We start from the raw sequence: 17,877 nt of genomic DNA on the forward strand, positions 1-17,877 counted from the left end.
ATAATTCTAGTGGCCCTGTGTTAGAAATGGTAGTCTCTAGTTGGCAGTTTGTTTACACTGTGTCCAAGTAGGGACCCTTACTCTAGTCAGGACAAAGGAGATACCCAGCTCAAAATACTTCTGCTCACACTTGGTAGCTTGGCGCGAGAAGTAAGGCTTATCTCAGAGGCAATGTGTATAGCATTTGAACATAACACACAGTAATGCAGTGAAAACACTACTAAAGGACATCACACCACTTTTAGAAAAATAGCCAATATTTATCCATGTAAAACAAAACCAAAACGAGAAAAATCAAACATACTGTAATAAAGATATGAATTTTGCAAGCATAAACTTAAAAATACAGTTCCTTGAAGTCAATAGCTCTTTCTGGGGCTATCACGGCATCGTGAACAACAAATCCAACAGTGCCAGGGTCACAGGCCAGCTATGGTTTCGGGAATACCTGCAGACAGTACCTTGGAAGTGTAGGACTTCATGGTCCACGCAATGAAATACGAGGTGTGGCATTGCCGGCGTCGGCAGCCATCATTTCCCTAGGTCGGTGCAGGGGCTGTCGGCCCTTGGTGTCACACGCATTGCAGATAAAACTCTGGGCTGATGTCGAAGTCAGGAGCACTGGCATTAATGGCATTGGGGCTGAGGTGCGAAGCATGACAATGCAATGGGTGGTGCACACAGGTCACAGTGTAGGCAGCGGCTCGGTGACGGCATCCTGCGGTGTTAGTGAAACCAGGGCTGCGGTGTCTCCAGGTCACAGTGCAGGCAGCAGCATCGTCGCTGCTGAAGCACTGTCATCAGTATGCCCAAGGCCGCAGTACGACCCGGGGTATGCTCCGTGCGGAACCCATGGGTCATGGTGCAGACAGGGGCATCTGTTGATGATGCTGGAGTCAATGGTGCTGGAGTCAGTGGGCTGGGTTTGAGGTGCGGAACTGGACTGTGCTTCGTGTACCTCAAACCATGGAGCAAGCAGCGGCGTCGGTTTCAGCATAGAGTGGTGGCATTGCGGATATTAAGGCTGTGGTGTGAGCGAGACGATGCAGAGTGTGGGGAGCAGTGGCTCGGTGATGGCGTCAGGTGGCGTTGTCGGTGAGACCAGGGTTGCGTTGCGAAGTGGGGCACGCCTCCATGCATCGTCGTCAGGTCACGGTGCAGGCAGCAGTGTAATTGACAACAGTGTGGTGGTTTTTCTTCTGTTGCAGCACAAAACACACAATTCCCAGTGCTGTAAGCAGATGAATTTGAAGTCTTTGATATCCCTGAGATGTCTAACAGGAGGCAAGTTCTACTTCAAGCCCTTGGAGGAACTTCACAGGCAGGAAACACAGAAAGTCTAGTCTTTGTCCTCTTTAAAGCAGAAGCAGCAACTGCAGGCCAACCCAGCAAACCACACACAGCAAAGGGGCAGTACTGCCCCTCCAGCTCTTCAGCTCTTCTACTTGGCAGATGTTCCTCTTGATCCAGAAGTGTTCTAAAAGTCTGGGGTTTTGGGTCCACTACTTATGCTCACTTCTGCCTTTAAATTAGTCAAACTTCAAAGGAAAGTCAATGTTGTTCACAAGATCCTGCCTTGCCCAGGCCTGGCTCCAGAAACACTCCAAAGGGTTGGAGACTGCATTGTGTGAGGACAGGCACAGCCCTTTCAGGTGCAGGTGTCAGCTCCCCCCCCCACTCTAGCCCAGTAAGACTCATCAGGATATGCAGGGCACACCTCAGCTCCCTTTGTGTCACTGTCTAGAGGGAATTCACAAACAGCCCGACTGTCAGTCTGACCCAGGTGTGGATTCCACAGGCAGTCAGCAGCACAGAATGGTTAAGCAAGAAAATGCCCACTCTCTAAAAGAGGCATTTTCAAACAGATAATCGAAAAACAAACTCTACCAAAAGATGTATTTTTAAATTGTGAGTTCAGAGACCCCAAACTCCATACCTCTATCTGTTCAATGGGAAACTGCACTTAAAAGATATGTAAAGTCAGTCCCCATGTTAACATATGGGAGGGATAGGCCTTGGAATGGTGAAAAACAAATTTGGAACTATTTCACTATCAGGACATGTAAAACACACCAGTACACGTCCTACCTTTTAAATGCACTGCGCCCTGTGAAGAGGCTACCTAAGGACTACCTTAGAGGTGACTTACATGTTGTAGAAGGGATGCTTCGGGCCTGGCAAGTGGGTACATTTGCCAGGTTGAATTGGCAGTGCACAACTACACCCACAGACACTAAAGTGGCAGGTCTGAGACATGGTTATAGGGCTACTTATGTGGGTGGCACAATCAGTGCTCAGGTCCACTAGTAGCATTTGATTTACAGGTCCTGGGCACACAGAGTGCACTTTACTAGGGACCTACTAGTAAATCAAATACGCAAATTATGGATAAACCAGTCACCAATACAATTTACACAGGGAGCACTTGCACTTTAGCACTGATCTGCAGTTGTAAAGTGTGCAGAGACAATAAACCAGCAACAGTTCTGAAAAAATAGGAGGAGGAAGGCAAAGAGTTTGGGGATAACCCTGCAAAATGGACCATTACCAACACCCTGCATATAACTAAAGGACTAGTAGGCCTACTAGAATATTTTTTCAACCAATGCCCTTAAAACACAAACTACTCCCAAGTACAAAACAAAAGTTCCAGCAACAAGAGAGCTTACAAATACACTGAATGGTGGGATGGGTTATTATTTTGGGGTCCCAGAGATGATCTAGACAGAAAGAGCACATTGTGGTGAACACGTTTTGAAGGTGATCCCGTTTTCGTAGGACCACCATAGGCTGAGCTGGGAGCAAAAATGTTTTGTAAAAGGAATACCCTACAAAGCATTATAGGGTGAGTTTCCAAGTGATGTGAATATTGTAGTATGCTGACTTTAATGCTCAGAAAAGCCCCTAGAGGACACCACAAGAAAAAATTGCATTTCTAAGAAATATGGTCATGTAACCATATACTTAGTCCCTAGAGCGCATAAACACATGAAAACAAAAAGGCAGAAAATAAAGCAGTGCAAGCATATATTTAGCCCTTACATTATGTAGTACATTACACATTTTCAGGGCTGATAAGCCTACTACAACAATATAACAAAAAAGGCCCTTAAAACATGAACTACTCTCAGCTGTAAAACAAACTTTCTAGCCACCAAAGAGTTTAAAAATACACTGAATGTTGCGAGGGGTTATTATTTTGGGTTCCCCCCTAACCCAGTGTGGGAACCTAGAGATGACCTAGACAGAAGGTGTGTGTTGTGCTGAACATTTTGGTGGTGGTCCCATTGTCCTAGGACCACCACAGGCTGAGTTATGGGCACAAATGTTTTGTAGAAGAATGCTTGCAAAGCATTACAGGGTGAGTTTCCCGAGTGCCCTGAATATTGTAGGGAGAGCCGCTTTGAGGATTTCTGTGTTTTTTACATAAAGCATTTATCAATTACAAGTGTTTTTGTGAAAGCTATGGAACGTGAAGGGGAGAGCCAAAAGAAATGTCTCTGATTAGGTAACAGTGTGAACCACGTGACCAGCGCTTCAATACCTCCAATGGAGTTCACGCTGTGAGCGCCATGGCCGCCATGGAGCACAAAGGGGAGAGACAAAAGAAAAAAATTGTTCGCCCACGCTGAAGTAAAGCGTCAACCGTGCAATAATCCATGTAACAGGGTCAGTCTGCAAGGAGGTAACAAAACCACCCCAAAGTGGGACAAACGTAAAGCATTTACCAATGACATCAAGGGATTTTTTAAAGACAAGCCCATGAACGAGAGAAAGTGATGGGTGTGAGATGGACATGGTTAAAAGCCCACAGAATACCTACAACAAGTCGAAATGCACTTGCGCTCGGCCTAAAAAGGGGGGAAAAAGCAAGGGGAAAGCAGTGAGAAGGAGGGAAAAGCAAGGCGAATGTACACAAACAACAGGGGAAAAAGCAAGGACAAAGCAGTGATAATAAGGGGGAAAGCAAGAAGTGGATACACATAAAACAGGGGAGAAAGGAAGCAGAAAGCAATGAAAATGAGGGACAAGCAAAGAGAGGGTTAAAAAAAATGGGGGTAAAGCAAGGAGAAACCACGGAGATCAAGGGAAAAACAAGGAGAAGGCACTCAAAAAACGGGGGGAAAAAACGCAAAGAGAAGACAGGAGAAAGAGCAATGTAGCAGCAAGGAGGAGCTGGGCCTGGAGGTGGAGCGGCCTATTTCTGAACTTGGCCCAAGGTCTTGCAACAGAGTTTTTTCACTTGACAAATGTAGTTAGTCATAGGTATGTTAATTTTGTGTTATGTAGCAATGACATACCTCAGAGAAAGACGTAAGTATGCTTAGTCGAAAGTTGTGCTGATCTGTTTTCCAGTGGAACGCTGTCACCCTGTCAGGAGAATATCCTTGTGTCATGTGCAACCTAGGTTGTGTCAAGTCCTAGAGATAGGTATGGGTCCCTAAGGTTCTTAAAATAGAGGTGACACTTTCAGAAGTCATTGTCATTCCCAAAATGTGTACAGCTTATCAAAAGATATCACCTGAAAAGTAGTGCCCATTTTCACCAGCAAGAAATAAGGTACAAAGGCTTAAAAACATCTCTGCCCATAATTCTATACCAGGATGAGTTTAAATAGCCTTCAGACTAAAGGCTGGGCTGATTTTGCAGAATGTGAACTTGTAGAACTGTGACAATCAAGACAACAGCATATAGAACGTGTACCTTAATACAAGATGGTGATGGAACAAAAGATGGCACATGGGAACAAGAAAGATTTGGCTGAGTACGATCGTGAAGCAAGGGACTGCCCAATTAAAGAAGCAGGCTGGGAAAGGTGCCAGCAATGAAAACACCCTGTGACCTGCTCATATAGACTTAATATGGGAAACAACTAACTGGAAGTGGAAGGCCAACAAGTGGCCATGATAGGTTGGTCAGAACTCACACAAGGAATACATGTTACCTCCATAATGCCATAATAAGAACAATCCCCTTCAAGTAATTGCCATCATGACGCATTACCTTCAGCAATAGGATACCCTTGCAGGTGAGTCCTGTGCTGTACAAATATACATAACATAACATTGCATTTTCTTCCTTCACAATTTCACCATTTCAGGAATCAAACTGGAAAATCTCAATAGGGACACCTGGTGTGAGGGTAATGGCACTTATTGCGGGCCCTCAGAAAAAAGCAGGAGCATGCCAAGTAGGTATGTAAGCATTGTGAAGGTTAGTAGGTGGATCAGCAGAATCATAGACATATCACAGCCTTCTCGCCTATTCCACCTTTCCTGATAACTTTGAGTGTACTACATCTGGGACAATCTCAGGATACTGCTCCTAGGTCTGAGACATGTGTTTCTTTATAAGGTGTTACGCCTCACTATATATTCTTTACACTCAAATGCTTTCACGTTTTGTGACAACACAAGTCCAGAATTTGGAGTAACAAGCATGCACAAAAGGTAACAATATGTATAATGGCTGTATGTGTGAACACACTCCATGAGCCACATGACTATAGCACAGATTCACCATCCTTCCTGCACTCAAACAATCCCTTTAGGCATTTTTCTCTTTCTATGGGTTTTTGCAGAATGCAGCACCCATAGAAAGAGAAAAAAAACTAGGAGAAATAAAGGTATTTATCCTCGTTATGCCTCTCCTGGGGAGGCATAGGTTTTTGGTGTATTCCCAGGTCTACCAGTTCTGGTAAATCTGGGAATTTGTTAAAATCCATGGATGTTGCATGGGAACCCCACATACAACACCCAATGAATGCCTCCCTGGCGCAGAATAAGGAAACTGATCGATTTTCACTGCGTTGCGTGCCTTCACTCGAGATTTATGAAGCCACTCCGGGACTGGCTTCATAAATTTCATTTTTGAGTTGCATTGCGCATGCACCACATTGTGTTGCAAGTGTGACGCAAGTAGGGTCATAAATATGGCCCAATATCTTTGCACGATAGTCCACAGAGAACAGGCATCTTTTTAGGGCACAGCTAAAACAGTGCATGTGCTGTCTGTTGCAAGAAAATGTGCTACCTTACAGCGGGCTTAGAGCCCGCCCATTGCACATTGTTGGTTAGCCTCCTTGTCACTTTCATTGCTTGCTACTAATTCATTAGCGTATGTTGTTTTCTCTTCCTCTTCTTGGGTATGTTCCTCCTTTGCTGCATGGACCAAGTACTAGTGTACTTCCACTGCTCCAATTTCAGACACTTCTTTTTGCATTAGCACTCTACTAGTGTGTGTGGTTTTTTTTTCTGTCTCCCTCATATAATCTCCTCCTCCGCACTCGATGTCCATGTCCTTTCCCCGCCCTTATGTGCTTATCCCACCCTGTCACATAGGGTTTTCTCCCAAGTGCTCCTTCCCATCTCCTTTTTGCGCTGTCTCCCAAAGGGTCAACCCTGTTACGTCATTAATGTGTGCCTGGTGTTACTTCCACTACTCCTCTGTTATACACTCAGTTACCATATAGTACAGGTCATGTGTGCACTGTAGTAAATTATACTTGTGTCATATCCAGCCCCTAAAAGTAATGTTGCATCACCTGAAACGAAGCTTACAATAATTTATTTATATTTTCCATTAATTGATGCCTCCTGTCTTCCACAGGTGATTTGCCGCTGTGACGTCATGCTGCTGATGGAAATAAAAGATTCAGGGAACAAGGTTCTTCCGTTCCTAATGGAAAAACTGAACAGGTCAGAGCAGCAGTTTTTGTTCCTGTTTAGTTGAAAATCTTGACAAATTTTGTGCATTCGGGGTGATGCTATAGACCACTGTTAAGTATCAGAGAAACTGAACTTTTTATAAAATAGGGAAATTCAAAAACACATTGCATGCCAAGCACAAAAATACCGGGCTGAAAATTGCCGACTGCATCTACAAATAGTTCTAAATAGATGCTGTCAAATCTCGGTCAATCCTTTCTAAAGAGAAATTATTTACAAATGGAGCCTCACGGGGTACTTAAAGACGGTATCAAATTATTTTGTTCCCTAGTATATGTAAAACTTACAATTGGAAAAGTAATAAAACGCCCATGTGTAAATTAAGCATTCAGTATATAAAAAATCAGCCTTCACTGTATGTATAGAACTCCTACTTACACATATGTAGTGTATACAGTGCACACGTATATTGGATACAGATACCTTTGAGTAGGATTAGAATGGGGGATGTACATAGAGAATTGTTTCAAGGCTGGGATGCAACGTCAATTACTTTCCTTCTCAAAATGGTAGTTTTTTTGGTGTACTTAAAAACTTTGAGAAATACTCTGCTCAAAATGTTCTTGCCACTTTTTCACAAATAGAACAAGTTTATATGAATAAAAAAGTGTAGGGACCTGTAGCAAGCTATCATGTTTTACATGAAGTGTATATGAAGGGACACTATTTACAGTAGGTCCTGTGACCCATTTGTACTATTATTAATTTGTGTAATACAGAATGTGACAAATGGTATTTGCACCAGGGCAAACACCTCCCAAACGTATTTCACACTTTAATCCCACTTTTCAGACGTGAAAGCTGGATTTATGTTTGAGGTAAAACCAAGCATTCCATTTTTACACTGAAACCTACCAGAAAGTGCAGCTGTCTGGTTTGCTAACGACATCTTGGGGAAATTCGTAACGCTTTTCTGGTAATGCTTTTCGCCCATTGGCATTGTGGTTTCTAACTCACATTTGTTTACTTTCTATTTGCTGGATTTGTTTGTTTAAGGCTGTCCAGCTTGAGGTTGTCCCTTCCCTTTGCCCAAGCACCATTTGCTGTACTCTTCAACCAGTACTGAATTTCTGTAAACAGACCTTTGAATATTGTTAAGGCTGAATGTCAGGCTCTGTCTTATAGGGAGCTTGTTGTTTACTTTTCTTTCTCTAGGTTCAGAGTGAGAGGATCCATGTGACATTCATGCTGGCTCTCCAGGTGTGCTGTACAATTTTATTTTATTTTTAGCACAAAACAAAATGTAAATATCTTTAAATGAACTGTGCATATATTTCAGAATATGCAAACCACAAATTGAGCAAATTGTTTGGTAATTCTGAAGTGTGGTGGAAACAAATATTTTAGTGCGATAAACAATACATTTGCTGATGACATTTCCACACATTATTGCTTTTGTGCACAGTTCCTGTGGACGTGATCTTTTCAGCCTGGCAAAGCACCTTGATGCCCGCCTGGTCCTCGGGATGAGGGAGAGCATCACTGATTGCTATTTCACTTTGCAGCTTCCACAATACAAATATACCTGTTTAGGTGAAGTACAGAAAATGCCACAGGAACTGGTGATGGGCGCCTAGAGTTTAAACACAGATGGACATATACCATCTCCATACGACAGACCACATAATCCCCCACCAGATGTGTAGCAATACAAAAGGCAATGGACACAAAGGGCCAGATTTAGAAGGCCCTAACGCCTCTTTGCGCCATTTGTTTTGGTAATGTGGCTCAAGGAGGCAATTTTTGCATGCATTGCGCCACTTTGCGACCCTTTGCGCCACATTATGCCTGCGCCAGACACAATGTATGCAAGGGGGGCTTTATGGCGTTAGGAGGCCCGCAAAAATGGCACAGGGAAATCTACAAGATTTCACTGCATCATTTTTGGTGTCATTTTTAAAATGACTCACTCATTGAAATCCGTGGGCCTCATTGCACTTAGCAATGCGCCACTATAGCACCAAAAATATTGACGCTATTGTTCTAACGACCTCCAAAGTGTGCCATATTGTAAATAATTTACACACATGGTGTCATTAGGTGGGGTAAGGGCGACACAAGAAAAGTGGCGCATCACTACTCATGCACCACTTTCTTGTAAATCTGGCCCAAAGTTCCGAGACATTGACTAGTGCTAGTCTGAAGAGCATGATGGATGTGCCATTGCAGGTAACAGGAGGATGTTCTAGAGGTGGTGTGCCACCACTATAAATCTCCTATCACCTTTGTTCTCTTTTCTGTTTTTTGGGGAGATTTGTAGGTTATCAGCAGAACAGGGTGAGCTGGATGTTTTGCATGTTTATTTTATCTTATACTGGAGGTATTTCAGGGCAGAGACTACCAGGGATATGTAGGCTAAGTAGAGGACCTATAACTCAGTTTTGTCAAGCAAGTCAGTGGATGCTTTTTAACTGGACTGCCGAGTGGCATAATTTAGCCTGAATTTGAGGTTGTTAGCCACGTTTTCTAATTTTCTGATCCTCATGTCCTCATTCCCACCAGCATATAAGGTGTTGCCATAGTCAAGGCTGGAAGTGACCTATTCTTCAACCACCAGTGAATAGTTCTCTGGAGTGGTGTATAAAAAGGTTATTTTTAGTAGTTTAATTTGGAAAATGTGGCTTTTACTACTGCTCCAATCTGGGAGGTAAGCCCGGGGTCATCGTCCCAAATGACTCCCAGGTTTCTTCCTTTGGATTTGATGGGAATAGTTCAACTGAAGAAGGTGGGGGGGCATAAAGAGTCACTTCTTGGTGTTGTAGTTAGTCTATCATCACCTTTCGTAGGACTTTGAAGATCCATAAAAGAATCTGGAAGTGGTTTTGTAATTGTGGAGTTAAATTGGCCTAAGATTATTTTTGCTCTGGTGGAATGAGGATGCCAGTAAGTCTTTTAAAGTGTCTGGTGCTTCTTCATTTTTGGAGAGATATGGCTACAGGTAAAAACTGATTTAGCACATATTTTTGCCTCAGTGTCATTGACTACAAGTGTGCTTGGGTCAACCAAGTCCTTGTTTGAACTGCGGGTTTTCAGAAAACCGTAGTAGGGTTGTTTTTGGCAGCCTATTGATCATCTTAAGTTGTGATATTATACATCTTTGTGTTAATGTATTACAATGTTGTATTTCTACTTTTCTTAAATACCAATATAAATCGAATGTAATCATTACATCTGAATAGACCGACACATTTGAGTTAGATAATGATGTTCTGTGGTATTTGAGGATCCTAATATCTCTTGTAATGTGATTTCCAGTTTTCATGCATGGGTGACAACATGTTTGCGAAGGAATATTAGTGATCTGCAGCTACATAGAATGAAAATTGAGATGTAAGCACATACGATGGTTGGATGTTTGTGCATTTCCACTGGAACATTCCCAACTGCTTTCCAGAGGAACACATCAGGAATTTACTGTTAACATTGGAAGAGTTTGCTCTGGTTTTACTTTTTGTTATTTTCATCATGTACAACGACTGGTTCCTACTGACGTCAGTACTGAGAATTATATCTTCGCAGACCACATAATGTAGTTTGAAATTATCAAAGCAAAGTATATTAAGTGAAAGAAGATAATATTTTTGACAAGCCTAACTGGGTTTTTGCATTATAGTGCACCACTGCTACACTTCTCAGGCTGGGGGTTTGTTGTTCCTTCTTTTAGAAAGTTTGCGTTGTCTACAGGTTTTGAGGATACCGTGGAGGTGCCTGCAATGTTTTTAATGTATTTATTTGCTTTATTTAGAGCTCATACACCAATGAATGTCTGACGGAGCTTTACAGTCATACAACAGTTAGAACAATTTGCACTAAAGTTGGCTTTGTCAAGACAAGGTTAAAGATGTCTGATAAAACACAATACTCAGATATAATGAAAACAATGAACTTTTGGGTCTCATCGGAATAACATAAGCAAGGTTTGATCAGCTTAGATCAACTGGAGAAGAGTTCAAAGCAGTACCTTTAGGTGCAGAAAAAGATTGATGTTGGGTTTGCACAAATCTGATGCTAGTTACTTCTAGCTACAAAAAAAGCTTCCTGCTTCTAAATTCTCTTTGCCTGCCCAATATCTTTAGTTGATTGGCGAGAGAAGACGTTGAATTCAAGTCTAGGACTTCATAGGTTAGACATCTGAATTTAAATTGTACTTATGCTTCATTGCATAACTAATTTAAGCTTGAATAGGTTGAGGTTATGTGGCCTATTTGTTTAGCTGAAGATCAGAATACGACAAAACAGCTTTGAGAGGATTGAACATGATTTGAGATGCTCAGCAAGCTTGGACAGCAGTTTTAGCTGGGTGGTCTACAGCAAAAGATTATTTTTAATTTTGAGAACCGTGGAGGTGAATGCACGCACTTTCTGTTTTCTTTAAACCTCCTAATATATGGCCAATTACATGCACATGACATTATGCCCTAGATTTTCGGCTTGTACCAAGGAGAGATTGTCTTGTGATGGGCAAGGTGTCCTATTTCCTAGTTTAATGTATTTCATTGAAAAAATCATTGATACTGCTCTTGTGATTGCTTAGAAACTTGATGGCTTTCCGCAAACAATTGCTTTCTTTACGAGTTGGAATGTAGATTGACTGGATGGGGTAAAGCTGGTAGTCGCCTACATAGTTTAGTTTGAAATTGAAATAAATGTTCTGTAATCATGATGCATGTGTGAGTGTTGAATCCTTTCTCTTTCCTAAAGAGCTAGGTGGCTTTAAGTTCATTGATTCTTAATGAATGTTTAGTGAAGAGTACATGTAACAGACATCATTATATAATGCGAAAGATCGGTCAGAAATCCAGATGTCACTCAGTATAGTGTGTTTTTTTAGTTTAATAAAGTGGAGCAGACATAACGGTACTAGTGCACGCAGGTGTGCAGTCAAAGGGTAAGGTTATACCTTTTGCAATTCAGTTTGCATAGATGAGTTTGTATCCGTATATTGTCAGATTTGAGTACAGGGCCCTTACTGAATATCTGGACAGATAGTGGACCGCAAATTGATTAGAAATTATGCTGTTGAATGAAGTGTGAGTGAATGCATGAAAGAATAACTCATCAATTACAAGTTAACCAACATGTATTAAGGCTATATCTCGAAAATTACAATGACATTAGTTGCACTTGTTGGTTCTTGTGCAATTGTTTTTAGTACAACAAAAATTATAATAATATTATTACTACGCATAATAACAACAACATTATTGTTGTTAATAATGACAGTGACAGCAATAATATGTCTCCAGAGCATTACTGAAATTATGAGTACCTTGGCTATAATATCCATAAGCCTTGTTGCTGTTCCACTTTTATGTTGTTGAATAAAACATGGTTATTCATTGCTTATACCCAGTCAATTGAGAAAAAAACATGTTTTTTCTCCTCATATTTGGGCAGGGTTCCATTCATGCCCCTGTCACCTGTGAGACTCCCTTCATTTCCATGTTTTGTTCTGCATGGAAGAAAAAGAAAAGAAAGACTACTTTGCTCAATGTTTTTGTTTGAATTAGACAATCTCCAAAAATCAGCAATCTTGTATTTCTCAGTAGAAAACTACTATCATTCATATACACTTTGTTTTTGATATTTTGCAAAAAATATTTATTAAAACAAGAAATTCAATCCAATAACAGGGTTCAAATTAGGAGCAAATTGTGAGTCCAGTCAAAGACAGTAATGTACATATTTGTAGTTTTTGGTTGCATAAATAAATTATGCAAATGGTGCATTCAATCCACATGTTGCCCCATCCACTTTTAACCCTTCAACTCCATGTCTCCGATATCACATGGATCACATAAAGAGAATTTGTTCTATAATCATATGCAGTCCAACTATGAACAGTCTAGGTGAATAAAGGAGTTTTCCAAAAAATGAAAATATACATTATACAGGTTAAATACTCTGCCCATATCAGGAACTCATTGAAGTGGGAGATACTAGAAATGAAGATACATATGCAGACATTATTCTACAGGCTTGTAATCCTATCATAAATTGATGTCACAATTATTTCATTTTCTAGACAATCAGAAACAAAGACTACAAAAGATGTGTATCAGTATGTCATCAGCCAACGGCTCGGAAGAAAAACCTATAAAGAACAATATGCTTTTATTTACAAGTAAGTATAAGTCTTATATCTTTCTCACCGGATATCACCATTGAAGTTTAAATACTTTTTGAAAGACATAGCACCTCATGTTGGCTATAGATTCAGTTAATTGGGCATTCCTATCTAGTAAACTGGATATATTACATATAATGAATCTATTACTGTAGTCAAGTAATGATTTCATAAAAAGGAACTATAAACCATTGCTTGTTTCAATGTCCTATTTAAATATGATTTAAATAATGAATAGGTTTCATTGCTTTTTTGTATAACTAACGGTTTGGCTTTTATGGATCAAGTTATTATTAATTAGTTGGTATTGTTTAAAAGTATTTTTGACTTTCATAAACATATACAATTTAATTAACTAGTTATAATAGAGAATATGTCCACTGCAACCCTTTTAGGCTACATGTTCTTAAGAGTTTCCTTGTGCTTTCAAATGTTTACTTTTATTGTTCTTAAACTGTATTTTTGGTGTTACTTTCAAAACTGTAGTGGCAATGTCTATTGCAATAAATAAGTGAGAGCAAATGCTATATGTAAATATTGCATTAAAAACCTAGAGCCTGGACTTCAAAGAATATTTGCCTTAAGTAAGGTATTTGGTTTTTGTAACATTTACTGTTTGTAGAATGTAATTTAAGAGTGTGGTAAAGCTTCTAAATCTTCACTATTTTCTGTATGCTGCAGGCACCAGGTGGTTTCAGTGAAAGCTGTGTATCAGTACCCTGATGACAAAGTTGGTGATGTGGATGCCTTCTCCAGGGAGCCTTTCGTAGTCTGGTTCCAGGCTGCAACAACTGGTAAGATGACCATCTCATCTCAATGCCAAATTTGTTGTATCTTAAGTTGGTGGAGGGCAGACAATACCAACTAAATGATTTAAACACCTCCATTGTTAAAGACATGGGGGTCTACTGGTTGATTCAACCTTGTTGCAAAATGGGTAGCAATAATTCCAAGTATTGGAGCTACTAATCGCAAATATATTGGAAAGGATGAGGAGTCCATATCAAAGAACACACCATAACTGAAAGATCACCATTGTCAAAGGAAACGGTACCTGCTGAACTGAGCTCACTTCCATAACAATTTCAGTTAAAAGGTAAAAGGTTTGTCCAGCATAAGCAAACAAATTCAGGTTAAGTTAAGTGTATCCACTTACAGACTTGTTTTACAGTCAGTTCCCAGGAGATTTTCAGATTTCCACAAGGACCCTTTGACATTTGTAAAGATTTTTACTGCACCTATTGATTTCAATAGTCAAGGTTGAGAGGGAAATCATTGGCAGGCAGATGGTGTTGTCTCTTTAACTCCTAATATGTGTGCACTGTGTTCTGACAAAGATAGGACACCAGTGACTGTCTATTGCATCTTGATTCTAAGAATGCATTCAAAGTTATAACACTGTCATAAAGTGTTATTGTGCCACTTTCACTACAATCACTTTCACATCCAGATATCAATGTATACCTTACAATGAGGAAAATTAATGTCTTGGTATGTACTTGCTACTTATTCCTACTCATCATGTTGCTTGTGTACAAGATATTCACTTGCCATGGGGATTGTCCAGTTCTAATACTGAGTGTGCTGTAAAATCATCCAAAAATGTCATTGTGTTTTGTGTGTACCATCGACTTAAGCGCTCCATTCATCCTGTGCTACACATTGTCCAATATGTTACATCAGCCTCTATATACCTCTACAGTCTGAGACCTGAGTTGTATGTCATAGGAATGGATGCAGCAATGTATCTGATGGCTGGGTCTCTATAATGTGAAAGAGAGCCCTGGTGTCTAACAACATCGAGGTTCCCGGCCTGGGTGAGTGGGCATTCCTGTAGGGTCTTGGTCCAGTTTTCTTCTTCTAATTGCCTTGGTGTCTTGATGGTAATTTGGGCTTTTCTGGCAGGGTGGCTTCATGGGTGGGTATCTTGAAATTTATGATGTGATCGGACCATGTGAGCAGGGTCAAGTGGGTGGTAGTGAGCCAGTAGTTGGAGGAGAATATAGGGCCAAGGGTGTGGGTTGCTGTGTCGGTTGGTCTTTGGACGAGATGGGTGAGTCCATGGTTACTGAGCCTGTCAAGAAGAGCTGTGGAGTTGGAGTCTGTGGTGTCTTCCTGGTGAAACTAAGATCCCAAGGAGGATGTAGTTGGTTGATCGCATGAAAAGGGGAGCAATGAAGTTTGCGATGTGGTTGCAGAATTTAGCTGGGGCCCAGGAGATAGTAGGTGAGGTTTCCCCTCATGATGGCATTGTAGTCCATTCATATTTTGAAGGTGTTTCATGAGGTTGGTGTCCGAGTCCGTGGAGGTGGCAATGATACAGTCAATCATGTCTTTGTAGTTGCTTGTGGGTTTGGTCCTGGTATATGATTTTGTAGGCAGATGGGATGGCTGTGGTGATGTCCGGGTTGGAGGCTTGGCTGAGCTATGTTTTCATCAGGAAGAGAAGGTTGGGTATGTTGCTGTTTAGGAACTCTCAGATTTTAGTGGAGTATTTTCAGAGGGATCGGACATTAAGGAGCATGACAGACAACTGATGTGGGGTGGTGGCATGTGCCGGTTATTTGGAGGTAGTGGTGTTGTGTGTGAGGCATCACAGGTGAAATCGCCACGGAAGTAGGAGAAAGGTCATACTGTGGTGCTGGGGAATGCGTGGCAGTAGCGTGTTTGCGGGGGGTGTTGTTGATGTCGTGGAGGATGGTGGAGGAGTATTGGAGTTGTTCATTGGCTCTGGTAGCAGCTACGGCTGTAGTTGTGGTGTTGCATTTGATGGTCATGGGGCGAGGGTTCCTGGCACTCGGCATGGTCTAGGAGTGGAAGGGCGCATATGGGATTGCCTTTGACGTGCCTGCTGCGTGCATCCACTGCACAATTGCTCTGTGGCCTCAGTTAAGTAGGTCCTGGGGTAGGAGAGGCTTCTCTTGGTGGGAAGAATGGCGCACTGGTAAACCCGGGCGGGAAAACCCAGACACTGGTGGCGTACCTTGATCAAATGGCAGCAACTGGATCAGGCTGGAACAAGCAGGAACTGGAGGCCACAGGCGAGTGCAGGCTATATGGCTATATGGCCAGGTTCTATATAGAGACACGTGTGACTGCAGCAGGTGCCCCGCAGAGCAGAGGGTAAGGGGCATGTTTGCAAGCCCTGGAGGAAGTTCACGTGTATCTTCTTACAGAAGAAGAATGATGTATAAATGATAATGTAACTGTTTCTAGGATGATTGAAGGTGGCCGCTGTTACCTGTTTGCCTACCCTGCATGTACCAGAGCATATACTGTAAGTAGACTTCACTAGATTAGAGAGTTGAAGCTTGTCTCTGAGGAGAGAGGAGTGGCACATGGAGTGGCCTTGTGAGGGCATCCCCTGCCAAGCCAGCCATCACCCCTTGCCTGTTCCAGGGCCTAAACCTAAAGGAATGATCACAAACAAGGGGTCCAAATGAATGCACAGCTAGGCACCAACCACTGTCAAACCACTAGCAGGCAGATTCGTACTGACATGATTCTTCAACCAGTTCTGGCTAGGTGTATCAACATGCAGATGATGGAGAAGAGAAGGTGAGCTTGGTCCTCCAGGTGCATTGAATAGACAGTCAGTGGGCGACGCAAAGCGAGAGCCCGACTCAGGCTACTAACCCTGCTGGTGAAGTCTAGGCTTTTCTTAGTCCTCTGCAATATAGTACATGTTGAGACTCTAAGAAGCAATAGTTTAAGTTGTATAATGAGAATAAGCAAATGAGCATGTTTCATCTGGTTCGCCAAAACGAAGGTAATTACAATTTTATGGCGGTCACAAAAGATAGGCCAGCTGTTCTACAAACATGTCAGCTTGGGCAGAACTAATGGCGGAGCTGGAGGTGTTTCAAGTGGCACCTAGACCACCACCTAGACCTACCACTCTCCTCTAAATTGAATTGCTTTTAGAGTTTTGTAAGATAAAGTCTGGGTATTGATTTTTTTTCAAATATTTATTATACTTATGTAAGTCTGCAGGTAAAAGGTCCTGTAAGGATAGAGGTTATGTATTTTATTAAATAATCTAGCCTCATTAAATATAATTTAACAAATAAAACAGGGCAGACAAGTTGAAGTGTACAATACGTTTTTAATTTATCATTTTTATGATTAGATGCAAAAGAGTTTGTGATCATCCCTCAACATACAACACCAGAGGCTGCAGTTCGAGAGATTGATGAATTGTATGATGTGTACATGGACGTGAAAAAGCACTGGCCGTCACCGGTGAGTCACAGTAACACATCCCATTTGCAAAGGTCAAGTTCTCAACAGGTCTAGGAATCCTCGGAATATACTGAGTTTAATGTGTCTTCAAAAGTTCAAAAGAAGAGAAATGTGAAATCAGAGACCTATTTTCTAAGCCAGTGGTTCCCAACCTGTGGTCCGGGGACCCCTAGGGGTTTTTCAAAGCCTCCTCAGGGGTCCACGACTGCTCAGAAAATTTAATAATATTAAAGATTAGGTCCCCAGCTTTCAGTAATGACTCAGTGGAGAATCCCCGGATTCCAAGAATGATTTAATGGGGGTCCCTGGGTTCCAGTAATGATACAGTGAGCGTCCACAGAAGTCAAAAGGTTGGAAACCACTGTTCTAAGCCATGTCAGTTGTTAGTGGTCTTACCGGTGTCTTATTGCTTGCTGCAATAATACTGAATTAAGAAAGGTTCAATGCAGGCATTATGCTGCTCCTAGAGCGCTGGTTTCAGCATGCACTACAAAAGAGCATTATGGAAAAATTATCTTTACTACTGTGGAAATGTCTAAGTGACCAAAGAGATAATTGTAGAATATATCACATCCTAATTTAGATCTCTCTGTCTCCTTCTAAACGGCTAAAGGGCTAAATTTAATAACAGCCTCTCATTACATAAATAATCCTATTCTCCGAGGAGGTCGAAAAATCTTTAAGATGCATGGCGTAAAGCCCTTGCACAGAATGATTACACTAATCAATACCACCTGACCTGCTATTTCTATTTATTCCTCCACATAACGGCTGGGCGGT

The 17,877-nt window shown here is 41.5% G+C and overlaps 1 protein-coding gene across 1 annotated transcript in view; it reads left to right on the top strand.

The window, feature by feature from the left end:
• DNASE1L3 (deoxyribonuclease 1L3) overlaps window positions 1-17,877 on the top strand; it is a 136,748-nt gene that overhangs the window by 64,781 nt on the left and 54,090 nt on the right. The window contains exons 2-5 of the mRNA XM_069206562.1: window positions 6,610-6,698; window positions 12,754-12,852; window positions 13,537-13,649; window positions 16,985-17,097. Of these exons, the coding sequence (XP_069062663.1) occupies window positions 6,610-6,698; window positions 12,754-12,852; window positions 13,537-13,649; window positions 16,985-17,097 (414 nt within the window). The remainder of the gene's footprint in view (window positions 1-6,609; window positions 6,699-12,753; window positions 12,853-13,536; window positions 13,650-16,984; window positions 17,098-17,877) is intronic.

The sequence above is a fragment of the Pleurodeles waltl genome, chromosome 9, assembly GCF_031143425.1.
Source record: "Pleurodeles waltl isolate 20211129_DDA chromosome 9, aPleWal1.hap1.20221129, whole genome shotgun sequence".
Taxonomy (NCBI): Eukaryota; Metazoa; Chordata; class Amphibia; order Caudata; family Salamandridae; genus Pleurodeles; species Pleurodeles waltl.